Source organism: Mytilus edulis, chromosome 14, assembly GCF_963676685.1.
Source record: "Mytilus edulis chromosome 14, xbMytEdul2.2, whole genome shotgun sequence".
Lineage (NCBI taxonomy): Eukaryota > Metazoa > Mollusca > Bivalvia > Mytilida > Mytilidae > Mytilus > Mytilus edulis.
The window spans coordinates 8,636,946-8,657,092 of record NC_092357.1 but is presented as its reverse complement, the minus strand read 5'-3'; the positions used below and the strand labels follow the sequence as shown (position 1 = coordinate 8,657,092).

Sequence of the window (20,147 nt, the reverse complement as noted above, 5' to 3'; positions counted from 1 at the left end):
CAAACCTGAAATAGATTTATGGCGACATGATTGGTTAATGGCCTACAGGTACTGACTTAATATATTCGATATAGGGTGTCATCAAAATATATGGTTAGTTACTATATAGAGTTAGCAACCATATGGGGTTAGCAAGAAGTAATTTCCCTTTCGAAACCAAAAATGAAATCAGAAAGGTTTAAACAGACGAAAAAACGGATAATGAACGATTGAAATACACTCATAAAACAAATTTAAAGCTAACACTTGTTATTGTTGACCTTTGTATTTTTTAAAGACATTTGGAAGAAGGTTTTTAAAAAATGATAGGACTAAGTATTGAAGACCTAATTAGTTTTATAGGCTACAAGTCTTTCCGTGGAAAGACCTATTGAATTTGTTCTGATTATTATTTTTTTTTTCTTCCGCCTAAATTTTTTTCTTGCGTAGTATTGATGTTTCAAAAGATGTTGCTTAGATATTTGGAATATCATGTCGTATAGTTTATACGCTTTAAAAATTTACAACTGCCTAACAAAATACTTTACGTTGTAAGAGTTATCTCCCCAAACACTGTTTTTCTTGTGGCCACTACTCCTTCGCAACCGTAAAAGGTTACGACAAATTTATTTTACCAAATTGCTCGTTAATTCTTCAGAATGAGGATATTTATTTGGACTGAAGTTATCCGGAGACTCCATATGAGAGTTATTTCCCCTTATGCATTTGAAATAAGTGATATACGTTTCTAACTGGTAAACCATCAGTGATATAGGCCTAGGGTCTTTGGATTTAAGTTCCTTGGTCCAAAAAAATGAAAATAAGGTCAAGGTCAAAGGTCAAGGTCATAATACAAATTTTGATTTTTGCTTATTTTCACTGATTTTCAAATACCGTATGACATATCGACAAATAATTTTTCATAAATTGTTAGTTGCGACATGTCCTAATTTGTATATTTTGGTTGAAAGGGTGCGCAGAAAATAAATGGGAGTTTTTGCCCATCTTACATTTCGAATTACGTGTAAAGTGATATTACTCATTAACCAAACATATTAAAGACCTAGGGTCTTTTGATTAAAGGTCCTTGGTTTGTGACCTTGAAATTGAGGTCAAGGTCATAGGTTAATAGGACGTTCTAGATTTTGATCTTTGTTTTAAATTCATATTCAAACACCATAAAGCCATAGGAACTGACACTTTAGACTGATTTTCAATATTTTAATATCAAAATAAATGTTTACTAGTGGAAAGACCTTCAATTGTTCTCTGAACAATTGGTTTTTAATTATGTTATGAAATTCTGCAAACCTTTTAGACCTCGATATTTAAGATGTTCTATTCAGGAATGTGCTTTTTCTCACAGATTTTAAAGAAATTAACTTAAATATAAAATTAATAAAAGTTCATGAAGATTGATAGAATCCCTGTGTGTCAACTAAGGTAATAGATACTTTCAATGTTATAGGAACTGCTGTGACTGTTAATTTGAAATGCAAATGTCCTGAAATTACAAGATGGAACAGTCAGCCTTTTTCAGGAACTATGCCACTTGGAAACTTAATTCTGGCTGGAGCAGTACTATTTTCAGGAGGGAGCATATCCAAAATATTAACATTTTTCAGACATGCTTCAGTATGTTGTTTCTCTGAAAGAACATTTTCATCCCTACAGAATGCCTACCTGCTGCCAACAATCACAGATATATGGCAATGTAAACAGCTAGACCTTATAACTGAAATTCAAAACAACGGCTCTCCAGTTAAGATTGGTGGTGATGCAATGTGTTGTACCCCAGGGCATACTGCAAAGTATGGGTCTTACAGCATTATGGATCTTGAACGTAGCAAAATCATAGATATGCAGTTGGTTCAGGTACATTTTTGTCTTTAAATTTACTACTAATTGTTTATTAAACATTCAGATGAATTAAATATAAAAAGGAGATGTGGTATGATTTCCAATGAGACAACTGTCCACTAGAGACCAAAATGACACAGACATTAACCAGTGATCATTGACAATGATTGAAGTTTCATCATATATCATGTATATATATATAGTCATTAAAGATACTTTTAATATGGGTCAGTGACATTTTTTGGTACAATATTGTTTAAATATTTCTTAATTGAAATTTCATGTATTTAAACAATACATGCAGTACAATTTAGTAAATGTATGATTAATGTATAACAATGTAAATACACTCATGACATTGTAGTTGTAAATGTTAGTACGTGTATATTCACATGATTGAATTAAAATACATATATATATGTATTGTTCAGTACCATTAGATGCCAATTTCAAAAATCAATATCTAGTCAGGGTAGTCATTAAAGATGTTCTTAAACACATATATCATAAATAAACCAGTAATAATACTGCTGATCTTTTTTTTTATAGAGCAATGAGGTTCCTAACTCTTACCATATGGAGTTGGAGGGTCTTAAACGTTGCCTTGCCTATTTAGATGGAAATGACATTCAAGTTCTGAATTTTGTCACAGACAGACATCCTTCCATAAAAAAATATATGAGATTGGAACGAGAAAATGTCCATCACATGTTTGATGTCTGACATGTTGCTAAAGGTAAAAATGTCTTTATAAATTCATTACAATTCAACATTTCTTACTAAAAAGGAATTTGGAGGTAAAAAATTATTTGTATTCCTTGTTGTTGTTAGTTTTTTTTTTGAAAAACTATATGCTGCAATGTATAAAAATAAGAAGATGTGGTATGATTGCCCATTAAACAACTCCTCAAAATTTAATAGAACATAATCACAGAAATTAACAACTTTAGCTCACTGAACAGCCTTCAATCATGAGCAAAGCTATACCATACTAGTTTATTTACACTCAGGTTATTGTTTGAATTTCAGGTGTTTTTAAGAAATTAGATGCACTGGGAAAAAGGAAGACAAAGGGCTTTGATGTCATAGGGAGATGGGCCAAGTCCATAAGCAACCACATTTACTGGTGTGCTGCAAGCAGCCAGGGTGATGGGGAAATGGTAACACAGAAGTGGTCGTCCATCCTAAACCATTTTACAAACATCCATGAGGGGCATGGCCCGAAATTCCCAGCATGTCTTCACGACACACTTGATGACAGAGAATGGATAAAAAAAGGTAAAGTACAAATGACAATTGAATGTAAAAATTTAATATTCCCCTACCTACTTTTCTTCTCATGCTTGAAACTTTAACTTGATATTTGGTGTATATTTATCATTTTTATCATGACTAATTACACATTAATTTTGATTTATGTTTTGCCCAGATGAGCTGAGTTATGGTCATTGGATCTAGAGCATAAACACAAATAATCAGTGTTCTTCCTTTTTTATGTCATGTTTAAAGTCCAAGATTGGTATATAGTGTTATCATGACGAGTTACAGATCAAGTTCAAATTTTGTACAGGTCTGTGTAATGATTTTGTACAGAGTTACGGTCCCTGGACTTTTAAAATCACTCAATTAATTAAAAATAAAAATATTGCTTATACTTGTTCTGTATATTTTATATTTGAATTTTTAGATAGTAAAGTGTATCAAGCAATTGAAAAGATTGCACAGGAAAGAACCTTAATGAAGGATATTGGGAAACTGTCTCCTGCAGAACAGACATCAAGTTTGGAGTCCTACCACAGAGTTGTGTGTTTCTTTGCACCAAAGTCTGTGCATTTCATGCATGCACAAATGGAGGCAAGGTAATAATAAAAGTCATTCTTAAAGTACTAGTAATAATCATATTTACTCCAGTTAATCTTAACTCTACATATTTAAAATTGAGTACCCCTAGTGACCTGTATCTGAGCTAGGTGAACAGATATTTGTACAGAAAAGATCTTAATTTTTTTCAAAGGCCAAGAAATAAATACAATACAGTTATCTTTGTTCCTATGTCACTTATTACCCGTAATTAAATTAAATTCCCAATAATAAATAGGTTGGCTATAAAAAAAAACATTTATAATGAAAAGGTCTGCAAATCTTGCCCTTTCTTTGGTAATAATATCTAATTTTAAACATGAAGTCATAGTATATTCCCTATGTTAAACATAAATAACATACCTATTTATACTTATCTTATGCCTCTAATTGGCATTAATTATGACAAAAAGATTTTGATGAACAAAATGTGACTTTCTTGTTTATTTTTATCATAAATTACAAAGTCATGAAAAGTCAGAAATAAAAATTCTGGCTTTCTTCTTTACAAACTGGTAGAACACGGAATCTAACCCTTCATAGTATTTGTCAATGTCCAATGAAAATTATTGCTATATAGTCAACTTGCAATAAAATGTACATGTATAGGACACATGGTTATCATATAATTTTTTTTCTCCAGAATCTACTTGGCAGCAATGCATTTTAATGAAAATTCTTCAAGACCTCAAGCAGTGACATCAACTGGGACAGCACAATTTAGAGTTTCCTATCCAAAGGCTCGTAAAGGTGAAGGTGTGGCAAAGGAAGTTAAGGTTAATGCAACGTATGGTAAATATATTTTTAACTTTTTAAAATACATCTTGACATCTATTACAGGCATGATTTTTATACAACTGTCAAAAATTATTTTTTGTTTGTATACATGTATTGGGTTCCACTTTATTATTGTCTGGCATCAGGGTTGTCCAAAGACACTTTTTTTTTCTGGATAATCACTTTAGTTTTAAAAGTGAATGGATCTTTATGACATTTAAACACAAGGTTTGAAACCACAAAAGGAAGGTTGGGATTGATTTTGGGGGACTATGGTCCTAGCAGTTTTGGAATTAGGTTCCAAAAAGAATACTTTTCTTATACTTATAAGTTGCTTATTTCTTTACCAATTTCAAGGGGATTTTATTCCGGATTTCTTGAGTTCTTTCATTTTGGGAATTTGGGCCTGTTTTAAATTGGTCAAAAAGAGGTCCAAAATTTAACTTTCTTTGATTTCATCAAAAAATGAATTGTTGGGGTTCTTTGTTATGCCAAATTTAACTGATTTTTTGGAGGGGGAGGGGGTGCAGTATTCAAATTGGTCTACATAAAGGTTCAAAGGGTCAAACATTATATTAAGTGTGATTTCAACAAAGATAAATTATATGGGGTTCTCTAGTTTGCTGAATTAAACCATGTATTTAGATATATGATTTTTGGTCCCTTTTAAAAGTTGGTCCCAAATTAAACATTTATTATTTCATCAATTTTGTGGTTTTTTGATATGCTGACTTGTAATGTGTAATGTACATGTATATTTAGACTTGTAATTTTGGGTCCCATTTTCAAATTAGTGTACAATAAGGTTCAAAGTGTCCAAGATGAAGCTTATTGTGATTTCAACAAAATTGAAATATGGGGTTCTTTGGTTTTCTGAATCTAACCTATAGTAACCATGTATTTTGATTTTTGGGCCCCTTTATCAAATTAGTCCCCTTTGAGGTCAAAACGGTCAAAAATCAAACTGTTTTGAATTTAATCTGAAATTAAATTATTGGGTTTCTTTGATATGCCGAATCCAAATGAATATTTAGAATTGTAATCATGGGTCTTGTTTTCAAATTAGTCTGCAAAAGGTTGAGAGAGTTCAAAATTTAACAAATATTGGATTGATAGGGTTCTTTGGTTTTCGGGCCATGTTATATCAAATTGGTCAACATTGAGGTCAAATAGGTGCAAAAAAATATTTTTTGGAATTCTTGGACATTTTTTATATTCTGAATCTAACACTGTATTTAGAGTTTGGATATTGGACCATAATGGGTAAATTTAAAGTTAAATAATGAATTTGACCATATTCATTCTTGTCAGAAACCTGTGCTGTGTCAAAAATGTAATCTCAATCTAAATTTAGAGCTGTATCAGGCTTAAATGTTGTGTCCATACCCACCCCAACTGTTCAAAAGTTTCACCTTTGTGGTCATATCAAGCTGCATCCTGCAGAGCATTTTATTTTCATTAGTTTGTTATTGACTTTGAATTCAATTGTTATTTGCAATTGATGTTGTGTAATATGTTAATTATTTTGTACAAAGTACATAAATTAAGTAATTAGTTTTCTCTTCTGAATTGTATTTTCTTTGACATCATGGGGCATAGCCGACTAGCTGTTATGGGCCTTGCTCCTTGTTTAAGTCTTTATTGATCTGAGGTTGCTTATCTCTGCGTCATGTTGGTCTCTTGAGGAGAGTAGTCTCATTTAGCAATCATACCACATCCTCCTTTTGATATATATGTAAAAATAATTTCATCACTAACTTTTTTCTATGTATTTCTACTTGTTGAAATATAAAAAAAGTCTTGTTTTCTTTCAAGTGCAAATTTGTTGATACCTGTTCCTGAAGAATAATTTGTAGACTTTGTAGATAAACATTTTATTATTTTTTCAGGTTATGTTCAAGAACTATTCCAGGATCTGCTGTTCAGAAGGGAGCGTCTAAAGAGCTACAGTGAAGCAATTGCAGAAAGACGACGTGACGATAAAGTCCGACCTCATCCTTTATCACACAGTAAACCTCATCCCCCCAAGGCAGACATTGTTGATAACCACAAATCAAGATTTAATTTGGAATAAACACTAATTCATTTATTTATCATGTATATAAAATTAAAAATGGAAATGGGGAATGTGTCAGAGAGACAACAATATATATTTCAACTTATTAATATTGAACTGACAAATTTCTAAACTTACTGAGCACAGGATAAAAATACTTTGAAAAATTCATTAAACTATTTCAAAATATAAATTTGTAAAATTTTTCTGAAAATTTAAAAAACAAACAAGTCTTTAGTCTTAGATGCATGATTTTTTTATTAGTTGTTTGTGGCTTTGAACTAGCCATCAGATAACTGTGAGTACTCTCAGATCTGTTCATTTTGTCTTTTTGTGTAGGGATGTATAAGTACCGGGCCACGTCCACTGGTATTTTTGGCCTATCTGATGAGTTAAGGTAGTATGGGAGTCTAAAATAAAAATGATAGAATTTGTTCATACTTTGTCAAAATGTAGTATCTATTGATACATGATCAAAAATATTATAAAAATGATAGGTCACCGTGCATTTTCTCAAGCTACAGGTTGTGACAAAATGACACATTTTGTATGGATTATACAGGAAAAAACACCATTTTGTGAATAAAAACTAAACAAAATGATAGAATTGTAAAATAAATTAGGAAAAGATTGCTTTCAGACAATGGTTTGAGAATATCAAAAGAAAAGATAGGGTCACCGTACGTTTTTTCCGGCTAAAAGACAAAATAGGAAAATTTCATGTAGAGTCCTTCAGAAAATGCACTGTTATAGAGTTACCTCCCCTTAAAATGCCAATTTGAAAAAATATTCAAAAACAACCAAAATTAATCTACATTTGTAAAAATATTAATATTTCTAAGTAATATTCTTATAAATTGGTTCTTTTAAATGAAAATTCACATTAAACTCTGCATTCCTGCATCAAATTTTGATAACTTGATAGAAAATATGGACCCTAGATTCTCTGTTTTTTACAATCCAAGATGGCGAAAGACACCCATACCACCTTAAGCCTTTTTCAACTGATTTTTATAGTTCGTTCTTATGCTGTACTGTTATACCACTGTCCCAGGTTAGGGGAGGGTTGGGATCCTGCTATCATGTTCAACCCCACCACATTATTTATGTATGTGCCTGTCCCAAGTCAGAAGCCTGTAAATCAGTGGTTCTCGTTTGTTTATGTATTACATATTTGTTTTTCGTTCATTTTTTTACATAAATAAGGCCATTAGTTTTCTCGTTTGAATTGTTTTACATTGTCTTATCAGGGCCTTTTATATCTGACTATGCGGTATGGGCTTTGGTCATTGTTGAAGGCTGTACGGTTACCTATTGTTGTTAATCTTTGTGTCATTTTGGTCTTTTGTCTATAGTTGTCTCATTGGCAATAATACCACATCTTATTTTTTATAAGTTAAATTTGAATTAAATGACAACAGAATAATATAATAATTTTAACAAATTCCTACACAAAGTGTTTATATTTTTATTTTGGATATTTGAATCCACAGTATTCCTGGGATGGAAAAGCACCTCTAATGGCGGTAACAACACATGATGGCAAAATCCTTCTGTTTTTCTTTCGCAGTTTGTGCCAAACCCATCTTACAAACCTTCTGTAAGCCAAGTATCTATAAGTCCTAAAATGAAACAAGTTTTAATGAGAATTATTGGAATTTCCCCAAACTCACTAAATTTTTTAATGTCCTAATTAGGGGTATCTTGTACTTTTGGTCTGTGCATCTGTCTTGCTTTTGGTAAATTTTCTTGGTCAAGGTAGTTTTTAAGAAATCAATCAACTTGAACCCAAGTACACATGTTCTTTATAATTATGATATGATCTTTATAACTTTACTTTCAAATTAGAGTTTAACATTTTGACCACAATTTTTTGTCACTAAACATAGAAATAGTAGTGCAATAGGGGCATTCATATGTACATGTACATGTACAATATATGAACACATTATTGTTCATTATGTAAATTGTATACTTAATCATTGTGGGGGTTTCTAAACCATGTTTAATAAAGTACTTTGTATATTTTATTACTTGTGAAATTGTTTTTACAATGTTGTATATATGAAAAAATCAGATTTTGTATAACTGCCAATGAGACACCTCCCTAGCAAAAGCCGCAAGCATTCACAACTTGTACAAGTCAGAAATTATACATGTAGGTTCTGGTACAGCTGAGCCTTTAATGTAGATCATTGACTCGCATGCATTGTGATAACAAAGGGACCAGTTATATACCCACATTTAAAATACTTCAAACAGGAAAAATCAACAGCTCGATTTATCTTTTTATATGATGTACCAAAATCAGAAATAAAATGAAATACAACAACAAGCAAAAAACCCATCAATTTCAATATCTTGACTTGGGATAGGTACATTTGTACCTACAGGAAGATTACTGTATAAAGGGCCAGAATTGATATTATTTACATGGTTTAAATATTGCTATTAAACGTCAATATAAATATATTGTCTCATTCTTTTAATTGAGCGAATCTAGAGAACCAACAGCCCCTTGCAGACTTGCCTTTGAAAATATAATCCATGTATTTGGTCTTGTTGATTTTTGTTAATAAATCATCTTAAGAAAAATTCAAAGAATCATGAATTTGATTATGTAAATGCCAAAACTTATTCATCATTTTGTGACTTTAGTTGTATTTGAAAAAATCTTACTCATGAATCATGGCATTGTCCTCTAACGGTCCATTATCCTGAACATATTCATAATATGTTGTCTCTAAAACGTACTGGTTCAGACAGTTTACTTGAAATCCTTCATGCTCTGTAATACATTTCAAGTCAGCTTCCTCTACTTTACTGTCCACAACATTAGTATTCCGGCAACATTTGCACTCTCTCCTTGTTGGCATTGCTGAACATCTGCTACAGGAACACCTATAAGAACCAAATACAACAATTATGTTAATGGCTGTTCTGGAAAAAGGTAAACAAAGGCAAAATAAGGGTACAAGAACCTGATTAAGTATTTGTCAGGGACTCAGGGTAAAAAAAGAGCCTGTTGTCAAAGTGGTCTCAATGACTTATTAGCTACAGGGAGAAAAATATATTACCAACAAGAAGAAAACATTAACCAAAAGGAAGTATGTTAACAATACAAAAAGAAATTTATTGATAAAAAAAATCCTTATAAATTCTAATGGGTCCATATATAGAAAAGAAATAAAAAATGAAAAAAATAAGGGGCTGGGTCCCCTCTTTTTTATGAAAAAAAAATGGTTGCTTATTTAGGGAATCACTGTTCAAAACATGACCGAAGCAGGTCCAACCTTATGAAAATTTCTGGATCCGCCACTGATGACGACACTAGCTCCTTTTTTTAATCCATTCACTTGTGTTTTCACTATGATCATGACCACCGTTTATAATAGTGGAGCTGATATAGGTACTAACCATGCAAGCAGGGATGATTGATTTTGAACTGACACAGTAATGAAAATCTTTGTTTTGTTTTTATGAACATATGAACATTCAGTGTACATACACCATGTACACAACATCTGAAATTCTTGCTCCAAAATAATTTTCTCATCGATTTTTTCCTATTTATAAGACAACTTTTATATTCTAATAAGAACAATTACCTTGTAAAATAAATGGGCAAATAGTTGTGAATGTCAACACCAACTTTCAATTTTGATACAATTGTCGAGACATTTATGTGTTTTACCTGAAAGAAAGCTATTACAGGGCTATACTCATTACACATGCAGAGTGGCCTTCTATCAGAAAAAGAGTTGTAATGAATATAGAGTTATATCTGATGAGACGAGTGCCAACTTCTTTGACAAGTACATGTATTTGCACATGTTTTTAGTAAACATTCTTGTTTTGGGAAAATTATGAGCAATCTCGCCTGCTTATAATTAAATACTGTGTGTGTGAGCAAGATTATATATTTTTGTATGTCATGTGCATGCTTTTACAATGGAAATTGTAAAGTTATGATGAATTCTTAATAGTATGAACACCCATGGCCATGGGACAAGATACATGAATGTTATTTTAAAAGGCCGTACGGTGACCTATAATTGTTAATGTTTGTGTGATTTTGGTCTTTTGTGGATAGTTGTCTCATTGGCAATCATACCACATCTTCTTTTTTATATTATTTCCGCCTACATGTACATCACTTTACATTTCTATATATGTACTAATACAAGCTGGTCTGTAAGCCTTATTTGCGTTCTTGTAAAAAAAAAAAAAAAGAAAGTAAGTAAGAAAAAAACTTTATTTTGATTTAGCATATAGACATACTATAGCATAAGTTAAAATGACTTTTAGCCGCATTTGTTTACGAAGAGAAAACAACAACAATACCCCCCCCCCCCTTTTTTTTTACCCCGACTCCGTTTTAACATTGCAGTATGCATTTTTTTAAATTATTTTCAGAACTGAATAAAAATAAGGGCTGATTTACCATAAGCTAATGTCATCTACTTCTGTTTCTAATCCCGGCAATGGCATATCGTCGTCCGATGCATCCAACTTGCTATCACTGTCAGTGTCACTGTCAGGGTCACTTTCCGACTCGGAAATAACTCTTCCCGGGAGAACTGTTGGTTCATACTGATACGGATGCACAGACGAACCTTTTATTCCTAATTCTGGTAACTCGTCAACATCACTTGCTCCGGAACTAGACATACTTAACAATTTTTTATATCAGTTGTTTACTACGCATGGTGATCAGCTGTAAACAAAGCTATGGCACGTATGACGTAGACAAAAGATTCAATTCAAGGGAAGTAAGTCATGAACACACCCGATACTGACAGAACTTTCGGAGGGGGTTTTATGGATATAAATACGGATTTTGACAATAATTCTGATTTTTTTCGAATAAAACAAATAAGAAGTTTATATCTAATAAATAAAAACAAAATTTAAAAATCGTTTCCTGTGATCTTTAAGTATGATGACTCAGTATAAATTTACTGTTTACAGTATGCATAATTTACATAAAGTCCTGAATACAAAATTAATTCAGAATATTTGCATGTATGTAAGTTAAATTTTTAAGAAGTGCCTATAATTACTCTTCGCAGTCATTAAAACTTATAGATCCTTCCTGAATATTATTTATGGGATGTTTGTGTCCTGTCGATAACACAAAATTGAGCCGTAACACCTAAATTTGCATGTTTGTCACCACAGCATACAAATACAAGCTAAAAACACAAAAATGTCTCAACAAAACTTACAATAGTGTGTATACTATCCTGAATATGTACTAAATGTTCCAAATTATTAGAAACAGCAGAATAATTTTGGAAATTAGAGGCACTAGGGGCAACAAATATAGAAAATTGCCTACATATGTACCCCTTGGGTCTTAAAACAAATAGTTTTACTTGTAAATGCTATGATTTTATGATTTTAAAGTTCTTTATATAGAAAACCATAAATCTGCTTGGAAGTTATGCAAAAATCAGATGTTAGCAGCTATCTCTATAACATTTTAAGTGCATGTATGTCTCAGACAGGTATCTGCATACATACAACTATTGCAAATATGGCTTTGTTTGAACACTTTTAGTATACATATTAGCTAAAGTGTGTCAGATATATGTTTACAGATGATACTGTTGTGACAAGAATTCTAAATTGACCATTTGAGACAGAAAATGTGAACTTTAATTGACAAATAGGCATACAGTAAGATGTGGACTTGAGACAGAGGCAGGATTGGACACTTTATGTAATCTTGAATGTTGTAATGATTGATTGCTAAACATTACATTTATTGTATTGTGATATGCTTTCAATGTGTAATCAAAATGATTTTAAACAGGTTCTAGGCATTTTATGAAAGAAAATATGCAAATAAGGTAACCTGGCAATAATTAAAGTCTTGTTTTCAAATTCCCTTAAAAATTGAAACAGGGGAGCGGGTATAAAATGTACAGTAAAGAAAACTTAGAGTATATGCAGTGATTTCTGTTTGGCAATAATTCTGATAAATGAGTACTAATGTGAGAAAAACTGATTTTAGAGAGTTTTCTATTTGAATAAATGTTTGTCTTTATGTCAATTGACTAATATTAGTATACATTGATTTTAAATGTTGATTAATGTTGTAAAAAACCCAAAGCATTGTAAGTTACAAATTTTCAAGAATATTAAGTCAAATACTGTGGAGTCATTATTTTTGTTGTTGTATACAGATTTTGTGGGTACAACAGAACCATAACTTCAAATATTCAACAGTCTAAAATTTTCTAAAGGCGTGTATGTCGACTTTAGAAAACCAGAAAATTAAATATTTGCGAAACTCTTACTTTTCCTCAATCCACAAAACCTGATACCCACGAAAGTAAATGAATCCACAGTTTAAAACATAGTTAGCCTCTTTCACTTGATACCCTCGGGTACTATCAGTCCCAGAGGGTATCCTCAGCTCAGTAGTCAGTGCTTCGGTACTGACATGATTTAACAAACTTTACAAAAATTGTACGTTAATAAATTTTGAAACTATTATGAAACTTAAATTTAAACTTCCTCAGGCGAAGTTGGCTTTAGATGAATTTGGCTATTTATTTTAGGTATTTTTGAAATATAGCTCTTCAACGATTTTCAATACTTATCTACATGTATCTTCGGATTTCAATATTTGGCTTTGAGCGTTCCTGGTAAAGGTAAATCCAGAAAGGCACTTCTGACGCCAAAGATTAATGTGTTGTTTTCAGTTTTTTAAGGTTGTTGTGAAGTATTTTGTCAGGAATGCCACGATTAAAGTGGGACGAAAGATACCAGAGGGACAGTCAAAATTATAAACCGAAAAGAAACATACAACGCCATGGCTAAAAATGAAAAAAAGACTAACAAAAGTACACATGACACAACTTATAAAACAAAAGAATAAGCAACATGAACCCCATCAAACATTGGGGTGATCTCGGGTGCTTTATTCACAATGACACTTTAGACATTTTTTGTCATGAATATCAACTTTAAAATATGCCCAGAGTAATGCAACACACACACACACACACCTCATAATCAAAACGATTAATCGAAACATTTTTCCATTGATGAAAAATAGATATAAAAAAAAACATGTTTAAAGAAGATGTTAAACACTTTTCATTAGGTTTATTCTTATATAAATAAAAATTACGTTAGATAACGGATTTAGATTTGTAGATCATCAATGATATAACCTAATAAAATTAATGTGTCATGTATGTCAGTTGGTCGTGGTTCAAATTTTGTTTCATTGTTTGTCTAAGATCGACAAATAACTCCTTTTAAACAGACTAAACGATGTGACTTGTTTGCAGTGTTGAATGCTACACGGTTGACAATAGTTGCTTATATCTAATTAATTTGAATATATGTGGATAGTTGTCTCTTCGGCAATCATACCAAATGTCTTTAATATATGAATACTATATGGCCTTTGTCATTACTTAAAGAACCTTACAATCTCAATAATTGCAGTTGTTTTTCATAATCATTTGATGGATATGAAAGAAAAAAAAACAATCTTTATAAGCACTTATTTAGACTCACTGATCGGTTCACTGATTCAAAAATGTATTCATCCAATCCCACCGTTTGATTGACAATTTATTTCCGAATCTGCAACGTTTACACTGAAACACAAATGATGCACGCTTGTATTTCTTGTAGATACAATGATTTCATACGGATCACATATTAATTATCTCGACATTTTTATTATTCATCAATTCAAATACAATGCATGACAGCATGCACAATCAAGACATTAGTTTTTTATTCAAATATGAAAGAATAAATAAGGCGGAGGATGTGTTTAGTTTCCGGGGAAATAACTTATACTGATTACCTGGTAAAGCACAAGCTAATGTCAGCATGTCGTTTGTAACAATACTTATTGCATTTATTTTGAACCGTTATGATTAAGTACATAATTTTACCGTGTACCTTATGACTGTTATTATATCTGGAGCAAGCCTGAATTATTTAAATTCAAGCATAAACATTCATTTATGTTCGTTTTACTTTAAAAGTAAGTAAATTAAAGAAATCAAGGCTGTTAAAAAATACCATAATTTGATAATCTACCCTAAAAAGTACTTTTACAAATATACTGAACTCCGAGGAAAATTCAAAAAGCAAAATCAAAAGGATACATAAATAGCTCAAACACACCAAACGAATTGATTACAAATGATGTTTTCCTGACTTTTTACAGGCATTTACTTTGGGATTGTACCTTGTTTTAAAGTAGCGAAACCTCTCACTTGTATGACAGTTGAATCAAAATATATGATATTGACAACGATGTGTAAACAAAACAAGAAATACGTCCTATCCAACCTTTCTGAATAAAGATGTGTTTTACTGCACGGTCTCTAAAGGTCATGTGAAATTTCGTACTTACTTTAGTTTTACGCTTCGTTTTTAAGGATTACATTGATTAATTGTACTTTGAGTGTATCATATACTAAATAAAAACCATGTGTTTGATTAAGCAGAATGATTTCCATTCAGCACATTGCATGCCTTATTTTCAAAATTAGGTTTTGTATTCAGGTACCATTTTTAATGTCGAGGAAATGTGCTCCAGGTGTGCCATACATTAAGCCTTGTATCTTTCATAGAATTTCCCCACACACTAGGTAGTTGCAAATAAATGAGAACCTTTTGTCACCGAGGGGATCACCATTTAAGCAGTAAAAGCTCCTGTATTGACCTGAATATCTGCGAATTAACTGATTTTAATCATATTCCTCGGAAACAAAATGCATCAATAACTCCAAGCATGCACGACCTTAGCCTGATTGACAACACGTTTATCAACGGTTCCCAACGCTAGAAAAATGGTTTATTCAAGTGACACTGATTGATGAGTAATAGCTATTCAAGTTATGTGAAGCGTAGGCTTTTAAGAACCTGAAATTTTATAAGATTCTCTGTTCATATAACATAAACAACAATAGTTGTCACCTGTACATGACGAATTTAACACAAACGTTTTTGTTGTGTTACCTTTCTCAATTAACTCAAATGATAATAGTATCTATGATATTAAAAAGATATTGCATTTTCACCATTTTCCTGTTTTCCATTGGAGTACACAATAAAGGCAACAGTAGTATACCGCTGTTCAAACTCATAAATCCATGGACAAAAAGCAAAATCGGGGTAACAAACTAAATCTGAGGGAAACGCACCAAACATAAGAGGAGAACAACGACACAACACTACAATGTAACATACACAGAAACGGACCAAGCATCAGAAAAAAATCCCACGAGAATAACAAATATAACATCAAAACCAAATACATGAATTTGGGATAGACAAGTACCGTGACACGGATTATAACTTTCAAAGATACGTTGTAGCTAATAATATGTTTCAAGGTTTTCTTCAGAATTTGTTTTTCAATCTAAATGTAACCTAATAACAACCATATGTAATCCATTAGACATGATAGTAAATGTGATGTAATCATTGTTTTTGTAAAGTCAAAAAGTCGTAGTGATTAACAGTCTGCACATTGAAACACAATAACAAGTTAAAAGAAATCAATTATCTCTTGATGTTTTATCTTTTTTCACTTCTTAATTAAAGAATTAAATAAAGTGAAAACGAGGGATTATATGTAAATGTGTGGTACTGAGTTTACCTTTTGTTACATAATCATCTATTATATATGTATTATTTTTTTTTCTTAAATTCTTAATGAATTAATAAAACCATAACACATGTTGATCTTCACCGCCAGATGTGTGCTACAAGAGGAATCATGTTTCTTTAATTGAATTCCCGAAGTTATTTTAAATATAAGGGTTGAAATAACTCAAGACTAATAATGTCCTGAAGTAAATAGTAGGTGTTTTTTGAGAAATTATCAGCGTATAATCAAATACAATGCACTACGTTATTTGATTCCCCCATTACTGTTCGATTATAATAATGCACACGCAGATAAAATAAAATGTGTTGTGGAATCAGATGAACAATTTCTTATGTTGTACTGTTATACCACTGTCCCAGGTACATTATTTATGTATGTGCCTGTCCCTAAAAAAGGCAACAGTAGTATACCGATGTTCAAAACTCATAAATCGATAGACAAAAACAAATCCGGGTCATAAACCAAAACCGAGGAAAACGCATTAAATACAAGAAAATGACGACACAACATTTAACTGTAACACACACAGAAACGAACTAAGCATTAGACAAAATCCGATGCGAAGAACATATAGGACCCTAGAATTCAGTGGTTGTCGTTTGTTTATGTGTTACATATTTGTTTTTCCTTCATTTTTTTTATATAAATAAGGCCATTAGTTTTCTCGTTTGAATAGTTTTACATTGTCTTATCGGGGCCTTTTATAGCTGACTATGCAGTATAGGCTTTGCTCATTTTTGAAGGCCGTACAGTGACTTATAATTGTTAATGTCTGTGTCACTTGTGGACAGTTGTCTCATTTGCAATTATACCACATCCTCTTTTTTATATAATAAAATTAATTGTTGGTATGTGCTCACGAATCCACTGCAAAATTGGTATCACATGAAACAAATGAATCCAAAGTACGTATATTGGGGTCGTAACAGTTTTGAATACACATGTTTAGGAGTGGTTCAATTGTCACAGTTTTGTCTTTGATTTGATCTGGACTGTAGCGGTTCTCTGTGAGCAGTACAAAACAGTCTACCAATCAACCTAAAGCGTCACTGATTTAACACAAATCTATTTAATTAAATTATTGTACATAATGTCTTTTTATTTGAGATCTTGTTTCAAAAGTTAGATCGCATAGATAAGACTATTTATATCTGGTTACTATTATTATTGATATGTGCGCATCTATTTGAGTTATTTTTATCAATTTCGTTTTACGGTTTATACTAAACACATATGTACATCATGTATATATGCATCATATATACATGAAATACTATAATTGAAATTTGTTATTTTCGCCAGACGTGCGTTTCGTCTTCAAAAGTCTCATCAGTGCCACCCAAATAAAGTACTAAGTAAAAAGTTGAAGTAATTGAGGACCACAAATATCTAAATAATTTGACAAATACAGCAAATCAGTTTTGCTTTGAATGTAACAAATTTACGTTGTACTGTCTCCGTTACGTGTAGCCAGTAAAACTGCAATTGCAACCGTCAATTCGCCAATTGTCTTTTTTTTTTCTTTTTTTTTTCAATTCGCCAATTGTCGGTTGCAACTCTTTAACTGCAGTACTGTTATTCCTCAAATGAAACCATCAGTGTCATATATTTTATATTATTCTTATCATAAATATAACGTTGATAAGTTCTGTGTTAAGCAAGGCTAAGCATTACCTACTATAACATGCACAACCTTGACATTTGTTAAGCATCAATGAATCTGAATTAAAATAGTTGGGTAGTATAGAATGGCAAACAGTCCTTTGAACAAATACTTTAGGTTCAAAATAAAAGGTTATTAAGAATCTAATATTGCACATGAACAATGTACTTTGCGGATACCATATCTTTATCATTTTGATATATTATGACCTTGATGGAATAACTGTTTCACAGATGATATCGGATATATTCCTTACGTCGTAACTACAATCCCCTTCCCTTTCATGAATGGCATCTACCGAATTAGACTAGTTACCGGATTTGTTATTACATGAGCAATACGACGGGTGCCATATATGGAACAGGATCTACCTTTCCGGAGCACTTGAGAGCACCCTCAGTTTTGAGAGAGGTTTGTGTTGCTTATTCTTTAGTTGTCTATGTTGTGTCATGTATACTATTGTTTGCCTGTTTGTGTTTTTCATTTTTAGCCATGGTGATGTCAGTTTATTTTCGATATATGAGTTTGACTGTCCCTCTGGTAGTGTTATCCCTCTTTTAATGTTTTAAACTACCATTACAAAGAAAAATGAATGTCAAATATATTCAAGAAGCGATACTATTGCTATTTGTAAGTTGTCAACACTAAACAATGCGGTTTCTACTGTAACTGAGATCAACCCGGTTTTGTCAGGGACTTGTTCCGATTTTAAATGGAAATGATGCTGCACTGCGTGACAGCAATCAGTTGATAAGAGATTTATTCGGTTACATAGTCAATTAAAAGATAATATACATATTTTATCTGAGTTGTTCGGTGCTTGAATGCGACTTAACATTTTACTTTGATTTATGAAAGATATAATTAATCCTAGATGAAATTGATTAAAAACAAATATATATAGTGAATTGACAAAAAAACGTTTGTATGCTCGTCGATACTTTTATGGGGACGAAGTCCCCTATTACAGTAAACAATTCAATAAAATTTTTCATTGTACTTTTGAACTCAAAATCGTTCAAAACTTTTTTTGTCGCGTTTTTGAATTTCCGGATCTGCGCAGAAATCTACTTCCGTTTCCGGTCTTGTTTGCATGAGACATTGAATAAAATGTATATTTATCTAAGAAAGGAACTCAATAAAAATTCATTTTTAATAATTGTTTGTTACATGTTACCTAATTACAGCGTTTCTTTGTTTACATTGAATATGACGTCATAACTTAAATAACATCACAACTAAATCCCTAACAAAGAACCAAAATCGGAACCGTAACGGTATTTCCGTTTCTCTTTTTTACCTTCTTTCTGCCATAGGGCCGATTTGGTCGATGCAGAAACAGTACCTTTGACTGCCAAGGATCGGCCAAAAGCCGATGTTGTTTTCCGCTGTTACGTTGTTCCTTGATGTTATAGAGAATTCGCAGTTTCCTGCGAAGCAAGTTGGCTTGGAAAGAAAAAAAGCTGTTGTTCAGAGTTCAGCTACCGGGCTCATGGACTTTTCTACAAACATAAGTGCCATATTGTGATAAAATATAAGCATATATAGGTCCCATATATCAACCTGTCCTTTCAGTCCACGGTGTTGACCGAATGTATAAATATACACAAAACCTAAAGGGAGATTCATGCTCTTTAGAAGTCTTTCAACTTCAAAACCTCTTTGAGTTGTCCGTAAGTGGCCTAGCTGTTGGAAGTCAAAATGAGCACCAATATCGGTCTTATCTTTTTTCAATTGACAGTCCGTCCTTCTCTTCTGTGTTACCACTTTTACTAACATATCTTTTAGATTTCTTATGCCTCAAAATTATGAATAACATTTTGTATGCAATACTTTATTTAATTTAATCTTTTTACTTCCACACTGTAGTTGTTCAATGAATTATGACAATATACATATAAAGATAAGGGGATGTGGTATGATTGCCAATGAGACTATCCACCAAAACTGAATTTGAAATCTTAAAAAGATCGCTTCAATTATCAAAGAAATTTAATTCGTAAGTTTTTGATAATGTTAGTATTGGAAAGCGTTTTTCAGTTTATTTCCTAGATAAAATAAATGTAAAGCCTGTATTTCATTTTTGTTCTTTGTTTAACGATTGACTTTCATACTAGTATTTTTTATACAAAAATGAAGATATAGGCGCAGCGTCCGTTCAATGTTTTTGTAGTAATGAATTGGTTGATTTCAAATGTCTCGAAAACATATTTTAGAAGTTAAACTTTGCTTTCATTGCAAATAAGGGACACAATTTAAATTTAACTCTCAGTTTTCAATAAAAAAAATACTTT

The 20,147-nt window shown here is 31.8% G+C and overlaps 1 protein-coding gene and 1 pseudogene across 1 annotated transcript; one reads left to right on the top strand and one right to left on the bottom strand.

The window, feature by feature from the left end:
- The first annotated feature begins 1,434 nt into the window (after positions 1 to 1,434).
- On the top strand, positions 1,435 to 8,562 carry LOC139502496 (uncharacterized; annotated as a pseudogene).
- On the bottom strand, positions 7,985 to 11,463 carry LOC139502497 (P2X purinoceptor 7-like). The gene is made up of 3 exons (XM_071291980.1): positions 10,977 to 11,463; positions 9,212 to 9,433; positions 7,985 to 8,154 (listed from the first exon to the last, which is right to left on the bottom strand). Exons 1-3 carry the CDS (start codon positions 11,201 to 11,203, stop codon positions 8,001 to 8,003), a joined length of 603 nt encoding a protein of 200 aa, XP_071148081.1. The 5' UTR covers positions 11,204 to 11,463; the 3' UTR covers positions 7,985 to 8,000.
- Positions 11,464 to 20,147: the final 8,684 nt, after the last annotated feature.

Coding starts and splice junctions, on each gene's coding strand:
- LOC139502497 (XM_071291980.1), bottom strand. CDS start 11,203: ATGTCTAGTTCCGGAGCAAGTGATGTTGACGAGTTACCAGAATTAGGA. Junction 9,434..10,976: donor GTAGATGACATTAGCTTATG/GTAAATCAGCCC, acceptor TGGTTCTTATAG/GTGTTCCTGTAGCAGATGTT. Junction 8,155..9,211: donor GACAATGCCATGATTCATGA/GTAAGATTTTTT, acceptor GTTTCATTTTAG/GACTTATAGATACTTGGCTT.